Consider the following 26,550-nt stretch of genomic DNA (forward strand, 5'->3'; position numbering starts at 1 on the left):
CAGTCCGTCTGACGTTCCTCTGGTTGTCTGAGTCTTCAGGTCCCTCTGTGCCCCACCTCTGATCTCCAGGGTCCTGCTGGGGGCTGATGGCCAGGGAGTCGCCCTCAGACTCCACATATCTGTCCCTGGGAAACAGATACAATTATCATTGGTCAGAAGTCATTGATCTCTGGTACGAGGTAGACACATCTACTCCTCTAAAATAATGTTATGTGATATGCTTTCATCAGTACAAAATGATGTATACTATAGATTTGCAGTCATGTAGAAGTAACAGAGACAGCCAGGGACAGAGCCAGTCTTACCTGTGGCCCCTCCCCTTCTCCCTCTCACTGTGGTCCTCTCCCTCCAGTGTGGACTGGCCCCTTGAGCCGTGGGTCTTGTGTCTCCTCCTCTCCCCATTGGCTCCGTTCTCTCCCCTGGAGCACCTCTCTCCCGAGCGGCCATCTTTGTGGCGTGACCTGCGCTCGCCCTTGCCTCCGCTGTTGACAGTGCCGTTGCCCTCTCTGGCCTGTCTGTGGGAGTGGTGGTGGCGGTGCTCTCTCTCCCCCGTCCCCCCTCCTCCTCCCTCGTCCACTAAGGTCTGGTGGTGGTGCCTCCTGCCCCCCTCTCGGCTGCGCGACCGCTCACTCTTCCCCTCCTTGCCCCGGGTGCCGTCTGGGTCCTTGCTTCGACTGTGGTGGACATGGTGCCTACCCTCTTTGCCTGGATCGCCATTCTCATTGGCCTCATCGATGGGTCTCTCCCTGTCCCGGTGGCGGTGGTGCCTGCGTGGCTGGGGGCCGGCCGGGTCCTCAGGGGTATCTGTCTCCTCAGGAGTCCGGGGCTTGTGTTGGCCCATAGGGCCGGGGCCGTCATGGGATTCCACCACCAGGGGCCGGTCCAGGTGGGTCTTCATGTCAGGGCGGATGTGCAGGGCGGAGGACATACGAAGCCTCTCCTCAGGGTCCAGCTCGCTGTACAGGGCCTCACTGCTGGCACGCAAGTTATGTCTCCTCAGCTGAGTGGTTCGCTGCTCCCACACTGACATCATCTTCAGAGACTTCTGCTGCTCCTTACTGCAGGTGGACAGACAGGGCAGTTCACCTTTATTAGGGTACATTGAACCTGTCCTTTACTGCGCGAGCGATATGTATTTCATGTATTTGAAAAGAATCATTCTGGAATACAACAGATAAACCCCTGCATGCTGAATGACATACAGTATGGAAGTGCAATGGAGGTTTATTTACAGCAAAACAGTCCAGTCCCTCTCCATTACCACATGTAAAAAGAGAGACTATATGGACAGGCCAAGCATGCTTCAGTTGACTTGCCCTGTCAATGTCTGTAGAGCACTTTGAAATGGTTGAACACATGCATTGTAAATCAGTAGTCTACCTATGCCATATAAACCACCCGTATACAGATACTTCAAACATGACGTCCTGTACTGTGTAGAAAGCAAAATTAACTTTCATACAGTACAACGGCATGAAAACGACTATCATGTCAACTCGTGCTAGCATTGTGGGAATGTTCAACTCCAGGACCCCAATCTACCCTCCACTACTTACCCTCCATGTAGTACACTGAGAACAGAGTAAGCTCTAAACTGAGGTATCTGGTTAGGGGTGAATGGAGAGATGGCAGGGGATTATTTGAGTGAAAGTACAGTACAGTGTACGGTACACTATAAGGAGGGAATGATCAAGCTAATGTAGGGCAAAGTAAAGAAGCAAGACGAGATGTTTATTCCATCCTGCTTCAATAATGTAAACATGAGGATGATGGTCATCACCAGGAAGTTATGTTATGTTATACAAATAGATTGTCATGGCCACCGTACAGTAAGTTAGTTTACCTCAAGTAGTGATGGACTGGGGAGCAGACATAACTCCTACAACACATGAAGGAGCACATTGAAACAAACAAGGGACAGACTCAGAGGCATTAACAGGCTAGGAGACATTGGAAACAAAGACACAGGGGAAAACAAGAGCTTAGAAAGACTGACAGGGAAGAAACACGGGGCGACAACATAACACAGACACCAAAGGACTTACTTCACTGAGAGTAGAACTGAAAATAAAGAAGACAAATGAACGACACTACAGACTACCTGCACTACAGAAAGTAGACTTAGTACTTGACTATATCTTAAACAATCCCACCCCCAAGTTACATTATCCTTATTGTCTAGTAATGAGAAAAACGAGTCCCTAATATAAAAGAGGGACATGGTACTTTGCCAAACAAAGGGCCTCTGACGTTACAGGCAGGGTGTGTGTGTGTGTGCGCGCTTGTGTTTTGCCTCTCCAGCTGCCTGGCTGTGGCATCTGGTCATAAGGTACATGGTGGCCTTTACAGAGCTGCTCAAATGGAACTTCTGACTCACTGAGTGCCAGCGACAGTTTCTAGTGGCTTTGTTGTGGGTCGTTAGGACAGGGAGGGAGAGCGTCTCGCAGTCTGCTTGACACAGCACGAGCCTGCTGTCAACCCAGCCCAGCCCAACCCAACCCACACAACCCAGCCCTGCCCTGCCAGCCTAGCCCAGCTGAACCTAACCCAGCCCAGCTCAACCCACACAACCCAGCCCAGCTCAACCCAGCCAGCCCAGCCCAGCCCAACCCAACCCAGCTGAACCTAACCCAGCCCAGCCAGCCCAGCAGCACAACACAACTGTTCTGCCTGTGGCTATGGAACCCTGACCTGTTCACCAGACGTGCTACCTGTCCCACACCTGCTGTTTTCAACTCTCTAGAGACAGCAGGAGCGGTAGAGATACACTGAATGATCGGCTATGAAAAGCCATTTGACATTTACTCCTGAGGTGCTGACCTGTTGCACCCTCGACAACCACTGTGATTATTATTATTTGACCCTGCTGGTCATCTATGAACATTTTAACATCTTGGCCATGTTCTGTTATAATCTCCACCCAGCACAGCCAGAAGAGGACTGGCCACCCCTCATAGCCTGGTTCCTCTCTAGGTTTCTTCCCAGGTTCTGGCCTTTCTAGGGAGTTTTTCTTAGACACCGTGCTTCTACACCTGCATTGCTAGCTGTTTGGGGTTTTAGGCTGGGTTTCTATACAGCACTTTGAGATATCAGCTGATGTAAGAAGGGCTTTATAAATACATTTGATTTGATTTGAACACCGCCCCAGTATACTCTGTCTGCTCAGACTACCTTTGAGTACACTGACACAGTACAGCGAAGAGGGAGAGAGGGAGATACTCTCAGTCTGAGATGAAGAGGTAAACATATGAGTTCTGTAAAGTCATTCTTTAGAGGGAGGTCATGAGGAGAGTTCAGTCACTACAACAAGTGCAGATGTACAGAATCAATCACAATGAACACGAAGAGGTGCATACATGTATGTACATACAGAACGAGCATACCAATCTCATAATACCTGTTACTGAAAAAAGGCTGCCACATTCATCTGCTACAATTCAACACAGAGGAAAACTCACAATGGTATGGCTCAATGCTCAGGAGAAACAGTTGGGAGTCAAAGGGGAGACGGAGGGAGGGGAGGTGAGGTAGCCTGGTGGTGCAGTGTGTTTGTGCTCTAGCACAAACAATACAAGAATTGTTGTACTGTACATACAGTATAGGACCCAGGCTAGGGAGGAGGAGGAGGGTGATGAGGTAAAGTGTAACGGAGAGTAAACACTCACAGTGAATTAACGCTGCAGACGGACGAGCTGCTAGAGAGTGCACCTTGACTTTGCTTTACAAAACTGCACATGCAAAAAAAAAAAAAGATGGGGAGGGAGAACAAAAGAGGGGGAGAGGTCAGGGTCAGAAGAAGGACAGGGCACCCTCTGTCCATCCATCCGTCTGTCTGTCCCTGACTCTCCCACTACACGTCAACTCAATGGGAGTCTCAGTTTGAGACCAACAGAATGAGTTAAGAAAGGAATGAGAGTAGCAGCGTTGAGACTTTCAACCTCCAAGACAAATAGTGAAAAGAGTCTTATTTCGCTTTGCAGAGACCAATTTATAGGGGCCATATTTCAAGTCCAATTATACATTACATGTATATTTCCTTTGAGGAAATGCGGAGGAAAAAATTCCCAAAGCCTATATTAATAAGAATATTCTACAAACCAATGGCTACATTACATTTTTTAAATAACAAGATAAAACAGTGCTTTGAAACATTTAAGACAAAACATTTAAAACAATGACAGAATAACATATCCTGCTACCATTGACTATGAATACACTAATTACAGGTGTTATACAGTACATACTGGTGAATGGCAATACAAGGATACGGTGCCCACACAATGACTGAAATGTGCCAAATCTTATGTGGACTATCTATTTCTTTTTCACTCAATTTACATTTCAGGTTAAGTGCCTGTCACTCCAAGAGAGACTAGTGGTAAGGGTTCCAACAAAGGCATACACCAGAGGTTCCACTGTCACCAGAACCAAGTGTCTGAATGTACAGCGTTGCATGCATAATCTGGGCTCACTGTTGAGGAAATTACCTTGCTGGCATTGCCCTCTCCGCTCCATGTTGGCCTGTGTACAGGATGCTGTGTAGCCTATGTGGGGGTGGGAGCCAGAGTATTAAGGTGTCTATGACCCTAGTCAAGGTCTTAGCAGGCATTAAGCCTTTTATCAACTGCTTCTCAACACATTTACAACGTTGAGCCCTTCAGTGACTCAAAGAGAGAACACATGATCTATCAAAACACCAGACATTGGGAACAGAAGGGTTAAATCCTATGTAACTCCTCAGAAGAGCACAATCAACCGAGAAATTGGTAGTCCAGACAGAATAATACAACATAAAGCCACAAACAACAGATACAATCCCATGTAGACATACTTCAATATAAAAGAGCATCTCTCAGGAGGGGGAGACAGTGTGGTGTGTCTGGGAGGCAGGGCTGTGGGAGGGCGTGAGGGAGGGAGGGAGGTAGGATCTGTGGGAAGGGGGGTGAGGGAGGGAGGTTTGACCTGTGAGAGTGGGTGTGAGGGAGGTTGGATCTGTGGGAGGGGGTGGGAGGGAGGTTTGATCTGTGAAAGGGGGTGTGGGGGAGGGAGGTAGGATCTGTGGGAGTGGGTGGGAGGGAGGTTTGATCTGTGAAAGGGGGTGTGAGGGAGGTTTGATCTGTGAAAGGGAGTGTGAGGGAGGGAAGTTTGATCTGAGGGAGGGGGTGTGAGGAGGGTTTGATCTGTGTGAGGGGTATGAGAGAGGGAGAGCAGGGGGGGTAGCAAGGGGGAAACTGTATCAAACGCCTGATCATGACTTACGCTGTGATGGAGATGTTTGCGGCCGACATGGGGCTGACCTCCTTGACCTCCTTGGCCTTCTGGAGGGCCATCTTCTTGGTGATGGCCACCTCCTGCTCTTCCTCATCCTGAGGAACACAAACACAGTGAAGAACGGAGACCACCCAGGGGTGGGTTGGTGGGCCATCAATGGTTCCATGATGATAAGCCCTGCCACAAGCCAAAAAAAGGCCTTCACCTCTCTCTGGTGTGGCCGCAAAGATTTAAGCCTCTTCCCCATAGGTGTATTGTTATGAATGGTCGCAAATCCGACAACCAGTTGGGAGGTTCACTACCTTGAGTTATTGACCAGGACAAACATCAGTCATCCCAGAACAGCCCCAGGCGACAGGGTTAAGGAACCAATAAAGCAAGGCACTATATATCCTAATAGGAATATTCACTGTCATATTCAACAAACATAAATACGGGAATGAAATTCCATTTGTGGCATTTGATTAGACAGCTGACTTTCGTGATGGATCATCAGGGGGACACGTCCTCTCTGTCTCTCTATCCAGGGTTCTCAGGGACTCTAGGGAGGGGAGGTTCCAGTCAGAGAACACAGAGGCAGGAAGCCCTACTGTAGTATGTACTCTACCTTAGTGAGCTCCTGTGCGTTTGCAAGGTTGTCAACAGCGATGGCCAAGAAGACATTGAGGAGAGTGTCTGATCAGTGAGGGGTCAGGAAAGTTCAAACAGTTAATGAGTCGATCAATATTTACATTGGATCTTATACAGTGTGGATATATATATACACTGCTCAAAAAAATAAAGGGAACACTTAAACAACACATCCTAGATCTGAATGAAAGAAATAATCTTATTAAATACTTTTTTCTTTACATAGTTGAATGTGCTGACAACAAAATCACACAAAAATAATCAATGGAAATCCAATTTATCAACCCATGGAGGTCTGGATTTGGAGTCACACTGAAAATTAAAGTGGAAAACCACACTACAGGCTGATCCAACTTTGATGTAATGTCCTTAAAACAAGTCAAAATGAGGCTCAGTAGTGTGTGTGGCCTCCACGTGCCTGTATGACCTCCCTACAACGCCTGGGCATGCTCCTGATGAGGTGGCGGATGGTCTCCTGAGGGATCTCCTCCCAGACCTGGACTAAAGCATCCGCCAACTCCTGGACAGTCACTGGTGCAACGTGGCGTTGGTGGATGGAGCAAGACATGATGTCCCAGATGTACTCAATTGGATTCAGGTCTGGGGAACGGGCGGGCCAGTCCATAGCATCAATGCCTTCCTCTTGCAGGAACTGCTGACACACTCCAGCCACATGAGGTCTAGCATTGTCTTGCATTAGGAGGAACCCAGGGCCAACCGCACCAGCATATGGTCTCACAAGGGCTCTGAGGATCTCATCTCGGTACCTAATGGCAGTCAGGCTACCGCTGGCGAGCACATGGAGGGCTGGGCGGCCCCCCAAAGAAATGCCACCAAACACCATGACTGACCCACCGCCAAACCGGTCATGCTGGAGGATGTTGCAGGCAGCAGAACGTTCTCCACGGCGTCTCCAGACTCTGTCACGTCTGTCACGTACTCAGTGTGAACCTGCTTTCATCTGTGAAGAGCACAGGGCGCCAGTGGCGAATTTGCCAATCTTGGTGTTCTCTGGCAAATGCCAAACGTCCTGCACGGTGTTGGGGTGTAAGCACAACCCCCACCTGTGGATGTTGGGCCCTCATACCACCGTCATGGAGTCTGTTTCTGACTGTTTGAGCAGACACATGCACATTTGTGGCCTGCTGGAGGTCATTTTGCAGGGCTCTGGCAGTGCTCCTCCTGCTCCTCCTTGCACAAAGGTGGAGGTAGCTGTCCTGCTGCTGGGTTGTTGCCCTCCTACGGCCTCCTCCACGTCTCCTGATGTACTGGCCTGTCTCCTGGTAGCGCCTCCATGCTCTGGACACTACGCTGACAGACACAGCAAACCTTCTTGCCACAGCTCGCATTGATGTGCCATCCTGGATGAGCTGCACTACCTGAGCCACTTGTGTGGGTTGTAGACTCCGTCTCATGCTACCACTAGAGTGAAAGCACCGCCAGCATTCAAAAGTGACCAAAACATCAGCCAGGAAGCATAGGAACTGAGAAGTGGTCTGTGGTCACCACCTGCTGAACCACTCCTTTATTGGGGGTGTCTTGCTTATTGCCTATAATTTCCACCTGTTGTCTATTCCATTTGCACAACAGCATGTGAAATTTATTGTCAATCAGTGTTGCTTCCTAAGTGGACAGTTTGATTTCACAGAAGTGTGATTGACTTGGAGTTACATTGTGTTGTTTAAGTGTTCCCTTTATTTTTTTGAGCAGTATATATTCTTATAGCTTACAAATCAACGCTAAATCATGATACTCTCACAGAGCTCTGAAGTCATGATGCTTGACAGTAGTAAAGGTTAATCAATGCAGGGCGATCATCCAGAGAGGATACAGTTTCCAAACAGGGTGAGAACGATGAAGTAGATGGAGGAGAACATTCCCCGGCGCACGCCCCCCTGGGACTCTATCCCATGATACATCACTGCATTCCAGTCCTCTCCTGTCAGAATCTGGGAGACACACAAACACATTGTTACACGGATTTCGCTAATGGTATTACAGTAGTTATAACATGAAATGATTTTCAAAAGGAAGGCAAAAATCCAACTTCATTTAGCCTTTTGTGAACTTCACCTGGAAAACTGTGAGAATGGCTGCTGGAAAGGTGTCAAAGTTTGTTGTTGGCGTCTCCTCGTCAAAATTAAACCTGCAGGAAGAAACACAGATTAGAAAGGTCGTTAACTTTCAGCTACGCCTTGCTAGAACACAGGTTCCCACTCTACATTTTATAATCCCTCATCACCATGGAAATTGAGAAGATGAGAAGAACCCCACTTAGTCCTAGTTTCTTATTGTGTTGCTCCAGCACAATAGGCATAGCACATCTTTCCACTGTCAGAGCCCTAACAGCTCTGTTGGCTCTCCGTCAAGGCTGATTTCACAACATCTTGTGCTAATCTTGATATTCTGTATTGCTCTGTAAGAATCTACAGGGACCTCATTACACCTTCCAACAATGAGAACCATGCAGAAAGCAAACGAAGTGTGTCCTCTCTCAGCTTGCTGAAATCCTTTGGTGCATAGACGGATATTCATTAGTACAGCTCTCATTAGTTCCCCAACTAGAGAAAAGACAATGCAGGTCTGCAGAAAACCCTCCACTCTACTGTGAGGTAAAAATATGTGTGTCTGTACAAACGAATCATCATAAAATACAAAATACAACAGATCAATACAATATTATACAATAGCTAAAACAAGTGACTTACTGTATAGTGTACATCTAATATTGTATCTATCCCACTAAATGTGTATATTTTATTTTGACTAGGTCAGGCATGATGTTGAATATGAATTCTATTCAAAGAGTGCATACTGAATAATGATCCATGCACCTGGACACCTGGACACCTCAGCTCAAGTAGATTTGGCTAGCATACATTTCCTGGTCTGCTTGAAGTGGGCAGGCTTTGGCTGGATCTGGCTGGGTGAAGCAGCTTCACAACCACTAGTCCTTAATCTATCTCTGACTGAACACTGCACTGAAAGGACCTGAACAACACAAAGTCTGACTCAGCACTGAACCGGAAGGGCCTGAACACACATCCTTACTGAACGCTGCACTGAAAGACCATGAACAGCACACAGCCTGACTGAACACTACACTGGAAGAGCCTGAACAACACAGAGATCCTGCTTCCATTATGTCAGGGAGTGATTGTACTGTAGTTCATACTCCCAGGCTGGGCATTTCAAGGCCTGCCAAGTGTAATTTCTCTTTGGATTAACTGCATGCATCTATTGTTCATAATGTCCTCTCTGACTGCCACTTGTGCATTTAGATCACATGACTGGAGTGTTTCTGCATTTATCGGGATTATTAACTACACAGGGACCTTCTACTCTGTTGAGCAACACAGGGACCTTCTACTCTGTTGAGCAACACAGGGACCTTCTACTCTGTTGAGCAACACAGGGACCTTCTACTCTGTTGAGCAACACAGGGACCTTCTACTCCGTTGAGCAACACAGAGACCATCTACTCCGTTGAGCAACACAGGGACCTTCTACTCTGTTGAGCAACACAGGGACCTTCTACTCCGTTGAGCAACACAGAGACCATCTACTCCGTTGAACAACACAGAGACCATCTACTCCATTGAACTACACAGAGACCATCTACTCCATTGAACTACACAGAGACCATCTACTCCATTGAACTACACAGAGACCATCTACTCCATTGAACTACACAGAGACCATCTACTCCGTTGAACAACACAGAGACCATCTACTCCATTGAACTACACAGAGACCATCTACTCCATTGAACTACACAGAGACCATCTACTCCATTGAACTACACAGAGACCATCTACTCCATTGAACTACACAGAGACCATCTACTCCATTGAACTACACAGAGACCATCTACTCCATTGAACTACACAGAGACCATCTACTCCGTTGAACAACACAGAGACCATCTACTCTGTTTCTGAGTGGGCTCAATAATTCAAAAAGTGGAGGGATGAAAACCTCGCCTTTCCATACTGTTACTCTCTCCTCTCCATACTACTAGAGGAACAACGTACTGTAGTAAAAACAACGTACATCTATAATATATCACAAGCTAAATGGTAACGCTAACAACAATGGAACTGGCTAATGTTGAGTATCACCATGGGTAATCTGGACCCATGAATAATACAGTACAGTGTGTGTACTGGACAGGAACTGTTACTGAGAGAGGCAATAAGGGTGGACTCACAGTCCCCCAAAGAGCTGCATGCCCAGTAGGGCGAACACCACGATGAAGAGGAAGAGGAGGAACAGCAGGCTGATGATGGACTTCATGGAGTTGAGTAGAGAGACCACCAGGTTCCTCAGAGAGTTCCAGTACCTACAGCAAGGGGATGAAGAGGAGGAATGAGGAGGTGATAGTGGTATAGCATCGAGTCATGTACAGGTGATCATGTCGTGTTTTGGATCAGGGTGTAACGGATCGCTCACTTAGTGACTTTGAAAATCCTGAGCAGACGGAGAGCTCTCAGGACGCTGATGCCAAAGGAGGCCCCAGGTTTCACAACTGCCCAGATCACCTCAAAAATACTGCCTATAATCACCTGGGAGTGGAGTACATTGAATTACAAAAAAATGGCGTTCTCTCTAATGTAACGCAATGCAATGTAACTCTCTACTATACAACATTTCAGAAGTGCAGGTCTGATTGGATCGCAGTCTCACTTACTCCAAAATCAAAACAGTTGAAAGAGGAATGGAAGTAGCTCATGGGTCCTAGTCCATACATTTTCATGGACATCTCAGTCAGAAACAAGCCCAGGAATACAAACTCTGCCAAATCTGCACGGGAGACGGAATAACACACAGATCAGTTCAGTGAGTCGAATATGACCGGCCTGATGTCTGACGTGAAGGCACTGTTTCAATACAGCCAACACACTGTAGATGGCTTCATTGTACAAACAGCAAATAAACAGAATGATACGTCCAGTTGGTGATGGTAGGAAAACAAATGGTACAGTATTCCCTCCCACGCAGGTCGGGCGTTGGGCAGGACTTACACAGTGCATATGTGAGCCACTCAGGCTGGTCGTAATGGACGATGGCCACACAGAGTGTGTTGAGGCCGACCAGACACAGCACTGTCCAGTAGAAGCTCTGAGCCTTGACCAGGTGTCTGATGGTGAAGCGGAGCCGCTTCTCTTTCCTCCGGAAGTAAGAGGCACTGCCGTTCTTGCTGCTCTTCAGGCTGGCCCGGGCGAACGGAGACCCTGGAGGAACAGTGGTGGGAACAACACACAAACTGGAGATAAAGTCACGCAGTCATCAATTCTGTATTTCTCAATGAAATCACTTTGATGTAATTTCATGACCTGAACGTTTTCACTTGGTGGGGACCGCCTCGAAATGTCATTAGACTCAATGAGAGGAAAGGTTCAAAATCAAAGCTAATAAACCCCAAAATGTGCACTACGGCTCAATCAAACCACAGCATAGCATGCCAAACACAGCAACTTGTATGTGAAGTAGAGGGCATTTGCAATATGACCGTTAGCTGATTTGCCTTTACATTTCTCTTTAATAATGCTGCATCATATTGTTCAGTATCTTCTCAGTATCCTGGCTAGTTCATCCATAGAGAACTCTGTGCACTGCCCTTCTCTCCCGCCTCCACCTCCCAGCCCCTGGACCATAATAAACCATCTGTAACTTAAATTAAACAAAAATTTGAGGCTGGACCAAAAAAAGAAAAGTGAAAAATGGTTCTATTAGCATCTCGTTAGTGGCCCAGGAGGAGAGGGAGAATCATCATTTCCTGGGCTATTTTCATCTCCAAATGTAACTCGGGTGTGAAGCCTCATAAACTGAGCACCAAGTCAAGCTTGCCTTTTTCCCCTCTCTCTTTTTCTCTTTCTCCCTCCAGCTCCCTCTCCTTCTCCCTGTCATATATTTTTTGTATGGGATTCTAATACTGAGCCAAACCACCTACTCCCCTTTAATTAGTGTACAGTGATGCAGATCTAATTGAGGAGTATTAATAATCACTTATGCAGGGGGACTGAGAGGTTCAAACAGATAGTTAGCTATCTGAAAAAAGGAGGGAACATTTGGAGATTTTTTTTATTATTACTTGATCATTTTTTTAATAAGAGGCTATTGCAATGCTTCTGTCATTAGTCATTCTTAAAGGGCAGTTGTCTAACATAATAGATACAACCAGGAATTCTTTATGTCACATACTGGGAAGAATAGCAATTTGAGTTACTTATTACATTATAAAGGCTAGTATTTAACCCAAATTGATACACATTGTAGGAAATAGGCCCAATACCACCACAATCTAATTAAAAGACAAACAAAATGATTCAATATGCAACATCATTAAATTGAAGCACAGTTTAAGAGAAAGATTGTTCCAGGCCTGCAGTTGAGACAGAATTTGGTGACATGAGACAGCTAGTAGAGGTAGAACCAATATATAATATAAATTGAAATCATTTATTAAGGTGTCTTTAATAGAATAAATGTGTCGAAAAACAAATGTAGACATTATGAGAGCTTGGGACTATAAGGTTCTAGCTGCATTTTAGTCAAATGTAGTTATTGACTGAGCCTTGTTCTTTCCATGTAGTACCCTAAATATCCCCAATCCATGTTGCTAAGTTCAAAAGAATACAAGATAAAAAATGATGACACCATTCAAACCAATTAAGTTTTGGAACTTTATAGCTAATTATCTCAGTATCATCTTTTTTTGTAGGTACAACCTTATAGTCCTAAGCTCTCCATTAATACATGCATTTCTAGAGCTTCCAAAATAGTTTTACAATGGTTGGGGTGCCAAGATGGCCGGCGCGGTGGCTTCAAAACAGTGCCCTGCATCAGTCATCTAGTGTATAGAAATCACTGGGTTGAACAGGATACAGCAGTGAGCAGTGTGAAAGCTGACGATGATCAAGAGGTCCGATTCACGGGCGTTGGCCTTACCAACAGATGAGATGTCAGTGAAGTGGTCCTCGCCCTCCTCAGCATTGATCAGGTCATTCTTGCTCTTCTTTGCTCTCTTCAACACTGAAAACACATTAGAACAATACGTTAGGGTTAGAACCACACCAGATTTCCTTGTGAAAAGTATCTTAGTGTAGTTTCTTCGAGGGAGATAATGTATACCCAGTATGTGTATTTGATGGATATGACATCAGCTCTCAGGGCATTAATACAGGACTTCCATCAGGCAACATACTTCCTTTTGAAAAAGCAGCACACAGCTTGAGCCATTCACATTTATGATAGCTTGTGAAACACTGTTACTACAAGCATCTCAGGGGAGGCCTCTCATGTGTTGTTAGCTCAACAGACCATTCAAACTCGACTGGGAACACAGCTCCCTCAAACACACTCTCCCAGCCAGGCTCTCTCTGAACTGTGGCCCTGTGCACTTCTCTCCCGTTGTAATACAATTTACATGTGGCCCCAACACCCATAATTACTGTGGGTTCACACTTGGGCTTTGATTATTTCTGTGTTGTGCTAACAAGGCCTTGATAACAGCAACAGCACAATATTTAGCACAGAGAGTGTGGGTGGCATCAGCCCGAAGCCTCACACATCTACAACCACAGCCAGAGAGGAGACTGGGTAAGCAGTCCTGGGCAAACACAGGGAGACGGCACTCAGATAAAGCTCATAACCAAGGCACTGAGTTTTCCCTGATCAGATCAGGTGGTCTGACTTAACCAACTCAGGGCCCTGGTATACTCCTGACCTGGGTTGTTATGTTTCCTTTTGTACCACACTCCATCCAGAGGGGACTTCTCTTCAGCGTGTTTGTCCTCCTCCGCCAGCATCACTTCCTCTGAAACAAATACACAGGTGTCAGCCACGCACCATATAATGAACACATACACACACACAGTGGTGTAAAGTCCTTAAGTAAAAATACTTTAAAGTACTACAAGTCGTTTTTTGGGGTTATCTGTACTTTACTTTACTATTTATATTTTTGACAACCTTTACTTCACTACATTCCTTATGAAAACATTGTACTTTTTACTCAATACATTTTCCCTGACACCCAAAATGACTTGTTACATTTTGAATGCTAAGCAGGACAGGAAAATAGTCAAAATTACACACTTCAAGAGAACACGTGGTCATCCCTACTGCCTCTGATCTGGCGGACTCAATAAACACAAATGAATCTTTTGTAAATAATGTCTGAGTGTTGGAATGTTCTCCTGGCTATCCGTACATTTTTAAAACAAGAAAATTGTGCAATCTGCTTTGCTTAATATAAGGAATTGGAAATGATTTAGACTTTTACTCTTGATACTTAAGTATATTTTTGCAATTACATTTACTTATGATACTTTTAAGTACTGTATATTTAGAACCAAATACTTTTAGACTTTTACTCAAGTAGTATTTTACTGGGTGACTTTCACTTTTACTTGAGTAACTTTCTATGAAGTTATCCATATTTTTACTTAAGTATGACAATTGTATACTTTTTCCACCAATGCACACACACACACGCACGCAGGCACGCACGCATGCACGCACGCACGCACGCACGCACACACACACACACACACACACACACACACACACACACACACACACACACTCCAAACCATCAGCATACTTAATATCGCATATCATAAAGCCCTAAGACTAATACTATGTCAGCACAATGTAATATATATATATATATATCAATATATATATATATATATATATATGCACATAGTATCAAATCATGTTTGCCTGTTACTAAAACTTTAGCAAAAACTTGAGCAATATTGAAGTAAACTTTAAGTATTAAAGTAAAGGGGTATTAGGTGTTAAAATAAAAAAGGAGAGGGAGTAGAGGGCAGTCTGACCTGCCTTGCATATCCACTCCAGGTATCCAGTCAGCTCCCTCTCGATCTGCTGCTGCCTGCGAAGCTTCAGAAACTCCTGCCTCTTTTCCACACGCTCACGCTCCTTGGCAAACTCCCTGCAGGTACACACACACACACACACACTTATCGGACAAGCATGGGAACACACACACAGTTTTAGCTACATGTCAGAGCCTGGAACACTCATATGCTGACAGCAGTCTGGCTCCCAGCTGTGGACTTGGCTGTGGGTGAAGCTTTTTGGAGAGTATTACAAGTCTTTGTTTCCTCTACATTAAAAATTAAAACTTCAGACACAAAATAAGCTTTAAAAATTATGAATTTGCTATAGAAAAAATGTTTAAATATATTTTGGCAATACAGTCAGTGGTGTGTGCAAACATCAGATCTCTAATGGTTACACCATGAAGCAATCATATTTCTGACACTATCTTGGAACAACATGCAACCCAGTTTCCACTGCAGAAAGACAATTGGGAAATCAAATGAGTGTCATTCATTTTAATCAGTGCATGTTCCTAATGCATTGACATCATCAAACAGTCACTGGAAAAAAAGCTGAAAGGAGCATGTGATGCTTTTTGTAACCACATAAACCACCATCTGTTATCTAGCCAATTAAAGAGGCCCATTTCCATTCTTCTTACCCATGAGTAACCTGGAAATAGATAGGCCTACTGCTGATTGGGTTGGAATGGATTACCAAGACAAAGGGGGGGAGGTCTTACTCATTAAACAAGTGGTTCGCCATTTTTTTTAACCTAATCTCCTTATTTGTAATGGCATGTTATAGACTGGTCACATTTTTTTGCGATTTCATTTGGTTTTGAGAAACTTACCAGCTGTGCTGCTTCTTCATGTAGCCTGCACAGCACAGCTGATAGGGGAAAATGCTCGAGTCACAGTTCAGATAAAGTTCAGAATTATACAATTTCATGTGTACAACATCTAAAGACCTGCATCACTATACTGAGAGCTTTGCCGTTTCTAAAAGGACGTATTTGGGTGTTTTTGGAGCCTTTGTTCATGTTTCTCCGGTGCCCCCATAGCGCAGAACAAGAAATGAGGAAGTCTACTGCGGGTGGGATAAGTTTCCCAAAACCAAGTGAAATCCCTAAAAAAGTGTCTGGACCCTTCTATAACATGCCAATTACATAAACAATAGAGATTTCATTCTATAATAGTGAACCAATCCTTTAACTGCACTGTGAAGTCACAAACACAACACAACAGTCTGGATTGAGTCGTTGAGACTGAGGCTTTTATTTATCTTCCTCCTTCCACCCACATCTTCCATGTGTGTGTGGTAGTAGCTGTTGAAGACCTGTTAACAAGAGAGGGAATGACGGATGGGAGGGAGGGAGAGAGGAAGGGAGAGAAGAGGAGAGAGAGATAGATACAGAGAAAGAGAGAGAGCGAAAGAGAGAGAGAGAGACAGGGAGAGAGAGAAAGAGACAGAGAGAGAGAAAAATAAACCGACAGAGAGAAAGACAGAGAGAGAGAGGCAGATGGAGAGAAATGAGGGATCCCCTCCCTGAACAGTCCGCCCTCACAGCTCACTTGGTGAGAGCCAGGCAGTGATTGGTGTCTCTCCCACGCAGGGCCGAGGGAAGCTCCTTCCTGCATTGCAGTGGCTGTGTGTGTTTGTGTGTGCGTGTGTTTGTTTGTGTTTGTGTTTGGGAGGGCTGTGAGGGGGTGGTGTTAGCCAGGAATCCCAGCCCTGCCTGCTGCAGTTCCACAGCAGCCCCTCAGGCGGGGGAGTCAGTCGCTCCTCAGCACGCCGCAAAGGCGCTTTATTGGCATGGGAAACATGTTTGCATTGCCAAAGCAAGTGAAATAATCAAAAGTGAGAAGACACATAACAACATGAATAAAAAAACATTTGAATTTAACAGTAGATAGTGCACTCAAAAAGGTTTTTAAAAAGATAGACAATTCAAGTGTTATATTATCAGCTATGTACATGTGCAAATAGTTGTCGTAGGAATAGAAGGGGAAGTAGGGGAAGATAAATAAACAGATAAATATTGGTGGTATTTACAATGTTGTTTGTTCTCCACTGGTTGCCCTTTTCTCATGGCAACGGGCTGTGACTGCACACTGCAGTACTTCGCCTAACAGATACAGGTGTTTATCAATGTTTGATTTGTTTTCAAATTCTTTGTGGGTCTGTTTGATCTGTGGGAAAAATGTATCTCTAATGTGGTCGTACATTTGGCAAGAGGTCAGGAAGTGCAGCTCAGTTTCCACCTCATTTTGTGGGCAGTGGGCACATAGCCTGTCTTTCTATGGCGGCCTGTCTTAATAGCAAGGCTATGCTCACGGAGTCTGTACATAGTCAAGGATTTGCCACTGTGTACTCTCTGTTCAGGGCCAGATAGCGTTCCAATTTGCTCTGTTTTTTTGTTTAATCTTTCCAGTGATAGTTATCTTTTTGCTTTCTCATCATTTGGTTGGGTCTAATTGTGAAACAGCTGGATGAGGGGACGCTTCTCTAGGTTCATCTTTCTGTAGGTGAGGGCTTTGTGGTGAAATGTGTGGGCATTCCTTCCTTTTAGGTGGTTTAGGTGGCTCTTTTTCTGGATTTTGATTACTAGTGGGTATAGTCCTAATTCTGCTCTGCATGCATTGTTTGGGGTTTTTGACAGTTCACACAGTATATATTTGCAGAATTCTGCATGAAGTGTCTCAATGGGTGTTTGTCCCATTTTTTGAATTCTTGGTTGGTGAGTGGACCCCAGACCCCACAACCATAGAAGTATTTTTAGCCAGATCCTAATTGGGATGTTGAGTTGTATGTTTCTTTTGATGGTGTAGAAGACCCTTATTGCCTTGTCTCTTAGATTGTTCACAGCCTTGTGGCAGTTACAGTTGAAGTCGGAAGTTTACATACACCTTAGCCAAATACATTTAACTTCATTGGGATAGGGGGCAGTATTTTCACGTTCAGATGAAAAGCGTGCCCAGAGTAAACTGCCTAGTACTCAGGCCCAGAAGCTAATATATGCATAGTATTAGTAGATTTGGATAGAAAACACTCTGACGTTTCTAAAACTGTTTGAATGATGTCTGTGAGTATAACAGAACTCATATGGCAGGCAAAAACCTGAGAAAAAATCCAACCAGGAAGTGGGAAATCTGAGGTTTGTAGTTTTTCAAGTGATTGCCTATCCAATATACAGTGTCTGTGGGGTCATATTGCACTTCCTAAGGCTTCCACCAGATGTCAACAGTCTTTAGAACATTGTTTCAGGCTTCTACTGTGAAGGGGGAGAGAATAAGAGCTGTTTGAATCAGGTGTCTGGCAGAATGCCATGAGTTCCTTTTCATTTCTAAAGACAAAGGAATTGTCCGGTTGGAATATTATTGAAGATTTATGATAAAAACATCCTAAAGATTGATTCTATACATCGTTTGACATGTTTCTACGAACTGTAATAGAACTTTTTTTTACTTTTCGGCTGAACTTAGTGCTCACGCATAGTGCATTGGGAATAGTGAATTGAACGCGCGAACAAAAAGGACGTATATGGACATAAATATGGACTTTATCGAAACAAAACTAACATTTATTGTGGAACTGGGATTCCTGGGAGTGCATTCCGATGAAGATCATCAAAGGTAAGTGAATATTTATAATGCTATTTCTGACTTTTGTTGACTCCACAACATGACGGGTATCTGTATGGCTTGTTGTTGTGTCTGAGCGCTGTACTCAGATTATTGCCAGGTGTGCTTTCGCCGTGAAGCTTTTTTGAAATCTGACACAGTGTCACGACAGTGACGGATGGTGGCGCCCCTCCTCGGCCGGGCGGGGCTCGGCGGTCGTCGTCGCCGGCCTACTAGCTACCATCGATCCCTTTTTGTTTCACTTTCGTTTGGTTAGGTCTAGGTAGGCACACACCTGTTTTGGGTTAGTCATTAGAAAGGGGGGGTTATTTAGGTTAGCGTAGGATGTATGTGGTTGTACGTGATTGTGTTGCTTGTCCGGGTTTTGTGTGTTCGTAAGAACGTGTATTTAGTTTTTCCTTCTGCCAGTGGTTTCTTTTATTTTGTGTACACCACCGCAGAATCGTTCAGGGCTGCGCCCCTATACCTTGTCGACCACGTACAGTGCTTCAAATAAAGAAGGGTGGTCACGAACTCTCTCTGTCTCCTGCGCCTGACTCTACCTCTCCTGTTGTTCCTCGAGCCAGCCCGTGACAGAAATCACGTACCGTAACTAAATGGAGTCAGCAGGAGCTTCAGCGCCAGCCATGTCCATGGAGGAAACCGTCGACCAACACTCCACCCTGCTCCACCGGCTGGGGAACGCCATGGATCAGGTGTTGGCGCGCCTGGAGAGCTGGGACCGACGCGCTCTCGGCCCCCTGAACTCGGCAGGCCAACAGCCTGCGCCCCCACCAGCACCCACAGCACCCAGTACCAGTGGGGTGAAACTCGCTCCCCCCAGGGAGTACGATGGAACGGCCGCTGGGTGTAAGGGCTTCTTGCTCCAGTTGGAGTTATACCTGGCGACCGTTCGTCCCTCTCCCTCGGGGGAGGAGAGCGTCAGCGTCCTCGTCTCCTGCCTCACGGGTAAGGCCCTGGAATGGGCAAACGCCGTGTGGGACAGTCCGGACTCAGCCAGGGACAACTACCCAGAGTTCACCCGCCGCTTTCGGGCAGTATTCGATCATCCCCGGAGGGGAGAGCGGCGGGTGAGCGGCTGTTTCACCTGAGGCAGGAGACGAGGAGCGCGCAGGACTTCGCTCTCGAGTTCCGGACCCTGGCCGCGGGAGCAGGGTGGAATGAGAGGGCCCTTATAGATCACTACCGTTGTAGTTTGAGGGAGGACGTCCGCCGGGAATTAGCCTGTCGGGACACGACCCACACACTGGACCAACTGGTGGATCTGTCCATCCGACTGGACAATCTGCTGGCCGCCCGCGGACGTCCGACCCGGGCCCTGCTCATTCCACCCTCCAGTCCTCCTGCTCCCACGCCTATGGAGATAGGGGGGGCAGCAGCCAGGAAGACTGGAGGGGAGGTCGCTCCTGCACCTCATGTGGTCGCAGAGGGCACACTGTGGACCGGTGCTGGGGAGACTCCCCTAGGAGTCCAGAGGGCAGGCAGAGCGCTCCTTTGACACCTCAGGTGAGTCAGCACCAGCCTCACCCAGAGCCCCCTGTCCGTCACATGTATGTGTCAGTGTCCTTTCCTTGTTTCTCCCCTCACTCCCGGTTTAAGGCGCTAGTCGATTCAGGCGCAGCAGGGAGTTTTATGGACCGTGGGGTCGCGGCTAAGTTAGGGGATTCCCCTGGTCCAGTTGGACCAACCCTTCCCCGTGCACGCCCTAGACAGTCGACCACTAGGGTCAGGGCTGGTCAGGGAGGTCACTGTGCCTCTGGTCATGGTAATGCGGGGGGTCATGAGGAATGGATTAGTCTTTTCCTCATCGATTCCCCAGCATTTCCAGTGGTTCTAGGGATTCCCTGGCTAGCCACTCACAACCCTAAGATTTCGTGGGGACAGAGGGCTCTTAAGGGGTGGTCAAATGAGTGCTCGGGCAGGTGCATAGGAGTTTCCATCGGTGCGACTACGGTGGAGAGTCCAGACCAAGTATCCACCGTGCACATTCCCTCAGAGTATGCCGATTTGGCTATCGCCTTCAGTAAAACGAAGGCGACCCAATTACCACCTCATCGACGAGGAGACTGTGCGATAAACCTCCAGGTGGGCGCTGCCCTTCCTCGTAGTCACGTTTATCCCCTGTCTCAGGAGGAAACAGCGGCTATGGAGACATACGTCACTGAGTCCTTGAGGCAGGGATACATTCGGCCATCTCACTCACCCGTCTCCTCGAGCTTCTTTTTCGTGAAGAAGAAGGAGGGAGGTCTGCGCCCGTGCATTGACTATAGAGGTCTAAATGCCATCACAGTGGGTTTCAGTTACCCACTACCTCTCATCGCCTCGGCGATGGAGTCATTTCACGGGGCGCGCTTCTTCACGAAATTGGATCTCAGGAGCGCATATAATCTGGTGCGTATCCGAGGAGGGGACGAGTGGAAAACGGCATTTAGTACCACATCTGGCCATTATGAGTACCTCGTCATGCCGTATGGGTTAAAGAATGCTCCCGCAGTCTTTCAATCCTTTGTGGATGAGATTCTACGGGACCTGCTCGGTCAGGGTGTAGTGGTGTACATCGATGACATTCTGGTCTACTCCACTACACGCGCCGAGCATGTGTCTCTGGTGCGTAAAGTGCTTGGGCGACTGGTGGAGCATGACCTATACGTCAAGGCTGAGAAATGTGAGTTTTCCAAACCAGCCGTCTCTTTCTTGGGGTATCGCATTTCCTCATCAGGGGTAGTGATGGAATGTGACCGCGTTTCAGCCGTGCGTAATTGGCCGACTCCCACCACGGTGAAGGAGGTGCAGCGGTTTTTGGGATTTGCCAATTACTACCGGAGGTTTATCCGGGGCTTTGGTCAGGTGGCGGCTCCCATTACCTCACTGTTGAAGGGGGGCCCGGTGCGGTTGCAGTGGTCCGCGGAGGCGGACAGGGCCTTTAGTCGTCTGAAGGTTTTGTTCACCGACGCTCCGGTGCTGGCGCACCCGGACCCCTCTTTGCCCTTCATAGTGGAGGTGGACGCGTCCGAGGCTGGGGTAGGAGCCGTGCTGTCCCAGCGCTCGGGCGCCCCCAAAGCTCCGCCCCTGCGCCTTCTTCTCTAGGAAGTTGAGTCCGGCGGAGCGTAACTATGATGTGGGGGACAGGGAGCTGTTGGCTGTGGTCAGAGCCCTGAAGGTGTGGAGACATTGGCTTGAGGGGGCACGTCACCCTTTTCTCATCTGGACTGACCACCGCAATCTGGAGTACATCCGGGCGGCGAGGAGACTGAACCCGCGTCAAGCCAGGTGGGCGATGTTCTTTACGAGATTTCGGTTTAACATCTCGTATATCCCAGGTTCCCGGAACACTAAGGCCGACGCACTGTCTCGTCTCCATGACGCCGAGGAACGGTCCACCGATCCCACTCCCATACTTCCAGCCTCCTGCCTGGTGGCACCGGTGGTCTGGGAGGTGGACGCGGACATCGAGCGGGCGTTACGGACGGAGCCTACTCCTCCGCAGTGTCCAGTGGGTCGTAAGTACGTTCCGCTCGATGTTCGCGATCGGCTGATTCGGTGGGCTCACACGCTTCCCTCCTCGGGTCACCCAGGGGTTGAGCGGACAGTGCGTGGTCTTAGTGGGAGATACTGGTGGCCCACCTTGGTGAGGGACGTGAGGCACTATGTCTCCTCCTGTTCGGTGTGCGCTCAGAGTAAGGCTCCCAGGCACCTGCCTAGAGGGAAATTACAACCCCTCCCGGTTCCACAACGACCATGGTCCCACCTGGCGGTGGATTTCTTGACCGATCTCCCGCCGTCTCAGGGCAACACTACGATCCTGGTCGTTGTGGACCGGTTTTCTAAGTCCTGCCGTCTGCTTCCGTTACCCGGTCTTCCTACGGCCCTGCAGACCGCAGAAGCCTTATTCACCCACGTCTTCCGGCACTACGGGGTGCCCGAGGATATCGTCTCAGATCGAGGCCCCCAGTTCACGTCCAGAGTGTGGCGGGCGTTTATGGAGCGACTGGGGGTTTCGGTCAGTCTGACCTCGGGGTTTCACCCCGAAAGTAATGGGCAGGTGGAAAGGGTAAACCAGGAGGTGGGCAGGTTCCTGCGGTCCTACTGCCAGGACCGGCCAGGGGAGTGGGCAAGGTTCGTGCCATGGGCCGAAATGGCTCAGAACTCTTTGCGCCACTCCTCCACCAACATATCACCATTCCAATGTGTGTTGGGTTATCAGCCGGTCCTGGGGCCATGGCATCAGAGCCAGACGGAGGCCCCTGCGGTGGAGGAATGGGTTCAGCGCTCAAGGGAGACCTGGAACGCTGTGCAGGAATCCCTGGAACGAACCAGGGTACGACAAAAAGCGAGCGCTGACCGGCACCGCAGCGAGGCCCCGGTGTTCACCCCAGGGGAGAGAGTCTGGCTCTCGACCCGGAACCTGCCCCTCCGCCTGCCCTGCCGGAAGCTGGGTCCGCGGTTTGTGGGGCCATTTAAAGTCCTGAGGAGAATAAACGAGGTGTGTTACAGATTACAACTTCCTTCTTATTATCGCATTAACCCCTCGTTTCATGTGTCTCTCCTCAGGCCGGTGGTAGCTGGTCCGCTGCAGGAAAATGAGGTACGGGAGGTCCCTCCACCCCCCTGGACATCGGGGGGGCCCCCGGCGTACACAGTCCGGTCCATCTTGGACTCCAGACGCCGGGCGAGGGGCCTGCAGTACCTCGTGGACTGGGAGGGGTACGGCCCGGAGGAGAGGTGCTGGGTACCGGTGGAGGACATACTGGACCCAGCGCTCATCCGGGAGTTCCACAGCCTCCATCCGGATCGCCCCTGCGCCTCGCCCTCCGGGGCGTCCTCGAGGCCGGCGTCGGCGCGCTGCGGGAGCCGCGTCAGGGGGGGGAGTACTGTCACGACAGTGACGGATGGTGGCGCCCCTCCTCGGCCGGGCGGGGCTCGGCGGTCGTCGTCGCCGGCCTACTAGCTACCATCGATCCCTTTTTGTTTCACTTTCGTTTGGTTAGGTCTAGGTAGGCACACACCTGTTTTGGGTTAGTCATTAGAAAGGGGGGTTATTTAGGTTAGCGTAGGATGTATGTGGTTGTACGTGATTGTGTTGCTTGTCCGGGTTTTGTGTGTTCGTAAGAACGTGTATTTAGTTTTTCCTTCTGCCAGTGGTTTCTTTTATTTTGTGTACACCACCGCAGAATCGTTCAGGGCTGCGCCCCTATACCTTGTCGACCACGTACAGTGCTTCAAATAAAGAAGGGTGGTCACGAACTCTCTCTGTCTCCTGCGCCTGACTCTACCTCTCCTGTTGTTCCTCGAGCCAGCCCGTGACACACAGCGGTTGCATTTAGGAGAAGTTAATCTTTAATTCTATGCATAACACTTGTATCTTTTATCAACGTTTATGATGAGTATTTCTGTAAATTGATGTGCTCATTCACCGGTAGTTTTGGAGGCAAAACATTTCTGAACATTACACGCTGTATGTAAAATGGGGTTTTTGGATATAAATATGAACTTTATAGAGCAAAACATACATGTATTGTGTAACATTGAGTCCTGGGAGTGTCATCTGAAGAAGATCGTCAAAGGTTAGTGATTACTTTTAGCTGTATTTCTGGTTTTTGTGACGCCTCTCCTTGCTTGGAAAATGGCTGTGTGGTTTTTAGGTGCTGTCCTAACATAATCTAATGGTATGCTTTCGCCGTAAATCCTTTTTGAAATCGGACACTGTGGTTGGATTAACGAGAAGTTTATCTTTAAAATGGTGTATAATACTTGTATGTTTGAGAAATTTGAATTATGAGATTTTTGTTGTTTTGAATTTGGCGCCTTGCTATTTCACTGGCTGTTAGCGAGGGGTTCGTCTTTCCTCAACAGGTTAAACTCAGTTTTTCACAATTCCTGACATTTAATCCCCCCCCCAACAAGATGCTGCCACCCCCGTGCTTCACGGTTGGGATGGTGTTCTTCAGCTTGCAAGCATCCCCCTTTTTCCTCCAAACATAACAATGGTCATTATGGCCAAACAGTTCAATTGTTGTTGCATCAGACCAGAGAATATTTCTACAAAAAGTATAATCTTTGTTCCCATGTGCAGTTGCAAACCGTAGCCTAGCTTTTATATGGCGGTTTTGGAGCAGTGGCTGATTTCTTTTGATTTTCCCATGATGTCAAGCAAAGTTTGAAGGTAGGCCTTGAAATGCATCCACAGGTACACCTCCAATTGACTCAAATGATGTCAATTATCCTATCAGAAGCTTCTAAAGCCATGACATCATTTTCTGGAATTTTCCAAGCTGTTTAAAGGCACAGTCAACTTAGTGTATGTAAACTTTCGACTTCAACTGTACCTGTGGTGTTAATACTTACGACGCGGTAGGTATAGTTCTTTGTGCTCTAGGGCAACAGTGTCTAGATAGAATTTGTTTTTGTTGTCCTGGCTACTGGATCTGCTCTGGAATACCATTATTTTTGTCTAACTGAGATTCACTGTCAGGGCCCAAGTCTGACAGAATCTGTGCAGAAGGTCTAGGTGCTAATGTAGACCGTCCTTGGTTGGGGACAGTAGCACCAGATCATCTGCAAACAGTAGACATTTGATTTCCGAGTCCCGTAGGGTGAGGCCGGGTGATGCAAACTGTTCTAGTGCCCTCGCCAATTAATTGATATATACAGTATGTTGAAGAGGGTGGGGCTGAAACTGCATCCCTGTCTCATCCCACGGCCCTGAGGAAGGAAATCTGTGTGTTTATTGCCCATTTTAACTGCACACTTGTTCTTGGTGTACATTGATTTTATAATGTAATATGTTTTTTCCCCAACACCACTTTCCATCCATTTGTATAGCAGATCCTAATGCCAAATTGAGTCAAAAGCTTTTTTGAAATCAACAAAGCATTGAGAAGACTACTTTTGTTTTGTTTGTTTGTCAATAAGGGTGTGCAGGGTGTATACGTGGTATGTCATATGGTATTTTGGTAAGAAGATAATTTGACGTTTTCTCAGGATATTGTTTTTACTGAGGACATTTTGGAATCTGTTGTTCATGATACTGTAGAGGATGTTTACGAGATTGCTGTTGATGCAGAGTCCACGGTAATTATCTCTCTCTCTCTCTCTCTCTCTCTCTCTCTCTCTCTCTCTCTCTCTCGCTCGCTCTCTCACACACACAGGCTATCGGGACATGAATTTATTACTTCTCAGAAAACAAATCTAATTCTCACTTGCTGTTCCACCAAATGGCTTCAGCTGTCTCTGTGCTATCAATGTGGCATTATGCTCTTCTTACAGTCTCTTTTATTTAAACCTTCTGCTTTCTTTCCCTTCCTTCTACATTTTACCTTTTTTCTATGGTGGAGGGTATTGCTTAGAGTTAAGAGGGGGAGTAGGAGTAGTTTGTTTGGGGTAGGGCAGTGTGATGACCGCAATAAAGTCTCAGCTGAGTGGGGAAGAAACGCTGTCGCTTCAGAATGGCTTCAGGTGCATTCCGGAGAATGGTGTTAAAGTGGAGGAAGTTTTGTTCATGGTTGGAACATATATACACTCTGCATCCAGACAGGTTGCATCACTGCCTGGTTTGGCAACTGCTTGGCCTCCGACCGCAAGGCACTACAGAGGGTAGTACGTACGGCCCAGTACATCACTGGGGCCAATCTTCCTGCCATCCAGGACTTCTATACCAGGCAGTAGCAGAGGAAGGTCCTAAAAATTGCCAAAGACTCCAGCCAACCTAGTCATAGACTGTTCTCTCTGCTACCGCACGGCAAGCAGTACCAGCGCGCCAAGCCTAGGTCCAAGAGGCTTCTAAACAGCTTCTACCCCCAAGCCATAAGACTCCTGAGCAGCTAATCAAATGGCTACCCAGACTATTTGCACCCCCCTACGCTCTGCTACTCTCTGTTATTATCTATGCATAGCCACTTTAATAACCCTACCTACATGTACATAATTACCTTGACACCGGTGCCCCAGCACATTGACACATTGACTCTGAACCGGTACCCCCTGTATATAGCCATATAGCCCTGCTATTGTTATTTACTGCTGCTCCTTAATTATTTGTTTTTCTTTTCTCTTACTTTTTTTTCTTCAAACTGCATTGTTGGTTAAGGGCTTGTAAGGAAGCATTTCACCTGTTGTATTCGGCGCATGTGACAAATAAAATTTGATTTGCCTG

The 26,550-nt window shown here is 47.2% G+C and overlaps 1 protein-coding gene across 7 annotated transcripts in view; it reads right to left on the reverse strand.

Annotated features, from left to right (window-relative positions):
- LOC106579993 (voltage-dependent N-type calcium channel subunit alpha-1B) overlaps positions 1-26,550 on the reverse strand; it is a 146,035-nt gene that overhangs the window by 45,775 nt on the left and 73,710 nt on the right. For 3 of the 7 annotated variants that reach the window (XM_014160517.2, XM_014160495.2, XM_014160494.2), the window contains exons 1-13: positions 10,926-11,167; positions 10,592-10,704; positions 10,354-10,466; positions 10,112-10,243; positions 7,975-8,047; positions 7,733-7,850; positions 5,879-5,946; positions 5,260-5,366; positions 4,488-4,544; positions 3,666-3,728; positions 1,844-1,879; positions 306-1,058; positions 1-125 (exon numbers count right to left, since the gene is read on the reverse strand). The exon at positions 1-125 is cut by the window's left edge and continues 69 nt beyond it. In XM_014160517.2, the coding sequence (XP_014015992.2) occupies positions 1-125; positions 306-1,058; positions 1,844-1,879; positions 3,666-3,728; positions 4,488-4,544; positions 5,260-5,366; positions 5,879-5,946; positions 7,733-7,850; positions 7,975-8,047; positions 10,112-10,243; positions 10,354-10,466; positions 10,592-10,663 (1,717 nt within the window). In that variant the 5' untranslated portion in view covers positions 10,664-10,704; positions 10,926-11,167. Of the gene's footprint in view, positions 126-305; positions 1,059-1,843; positions 1,880-3,665; positions 3,729-4,487; positions 4,545-5,259; positions 5,367-5,878; positions 5,947-7,732; positions 7,851-7,974; positions 8,048-10,111; positions 10,244-10,353; positions 10,467-10,591; positions 10,705-10,925; positions 11,168-12,852; positions 12,937-13,630; positions 13,721-14,747; positions 14,864-26,550 lie in introns of those variants that run through there. The other 4 variants (XM_014160516.2, XM_014160502.2, XM_045703026.1 and 1 more) reach the window with 3 other exon arrangements.

Source organism: Salmo salar, chromosome ssa20 (assembly GCF_905237065.1).
Source record: "Salmo salar chromosome ssa20, Ssal_v3.1, whole genome shotgun sequence".
Lineage (NCBI taxonomy): Eukaryota > Metazoa > Chordata > Actinopteri > Salmoniformes > Salmonidae > Salmo > Salmo salar.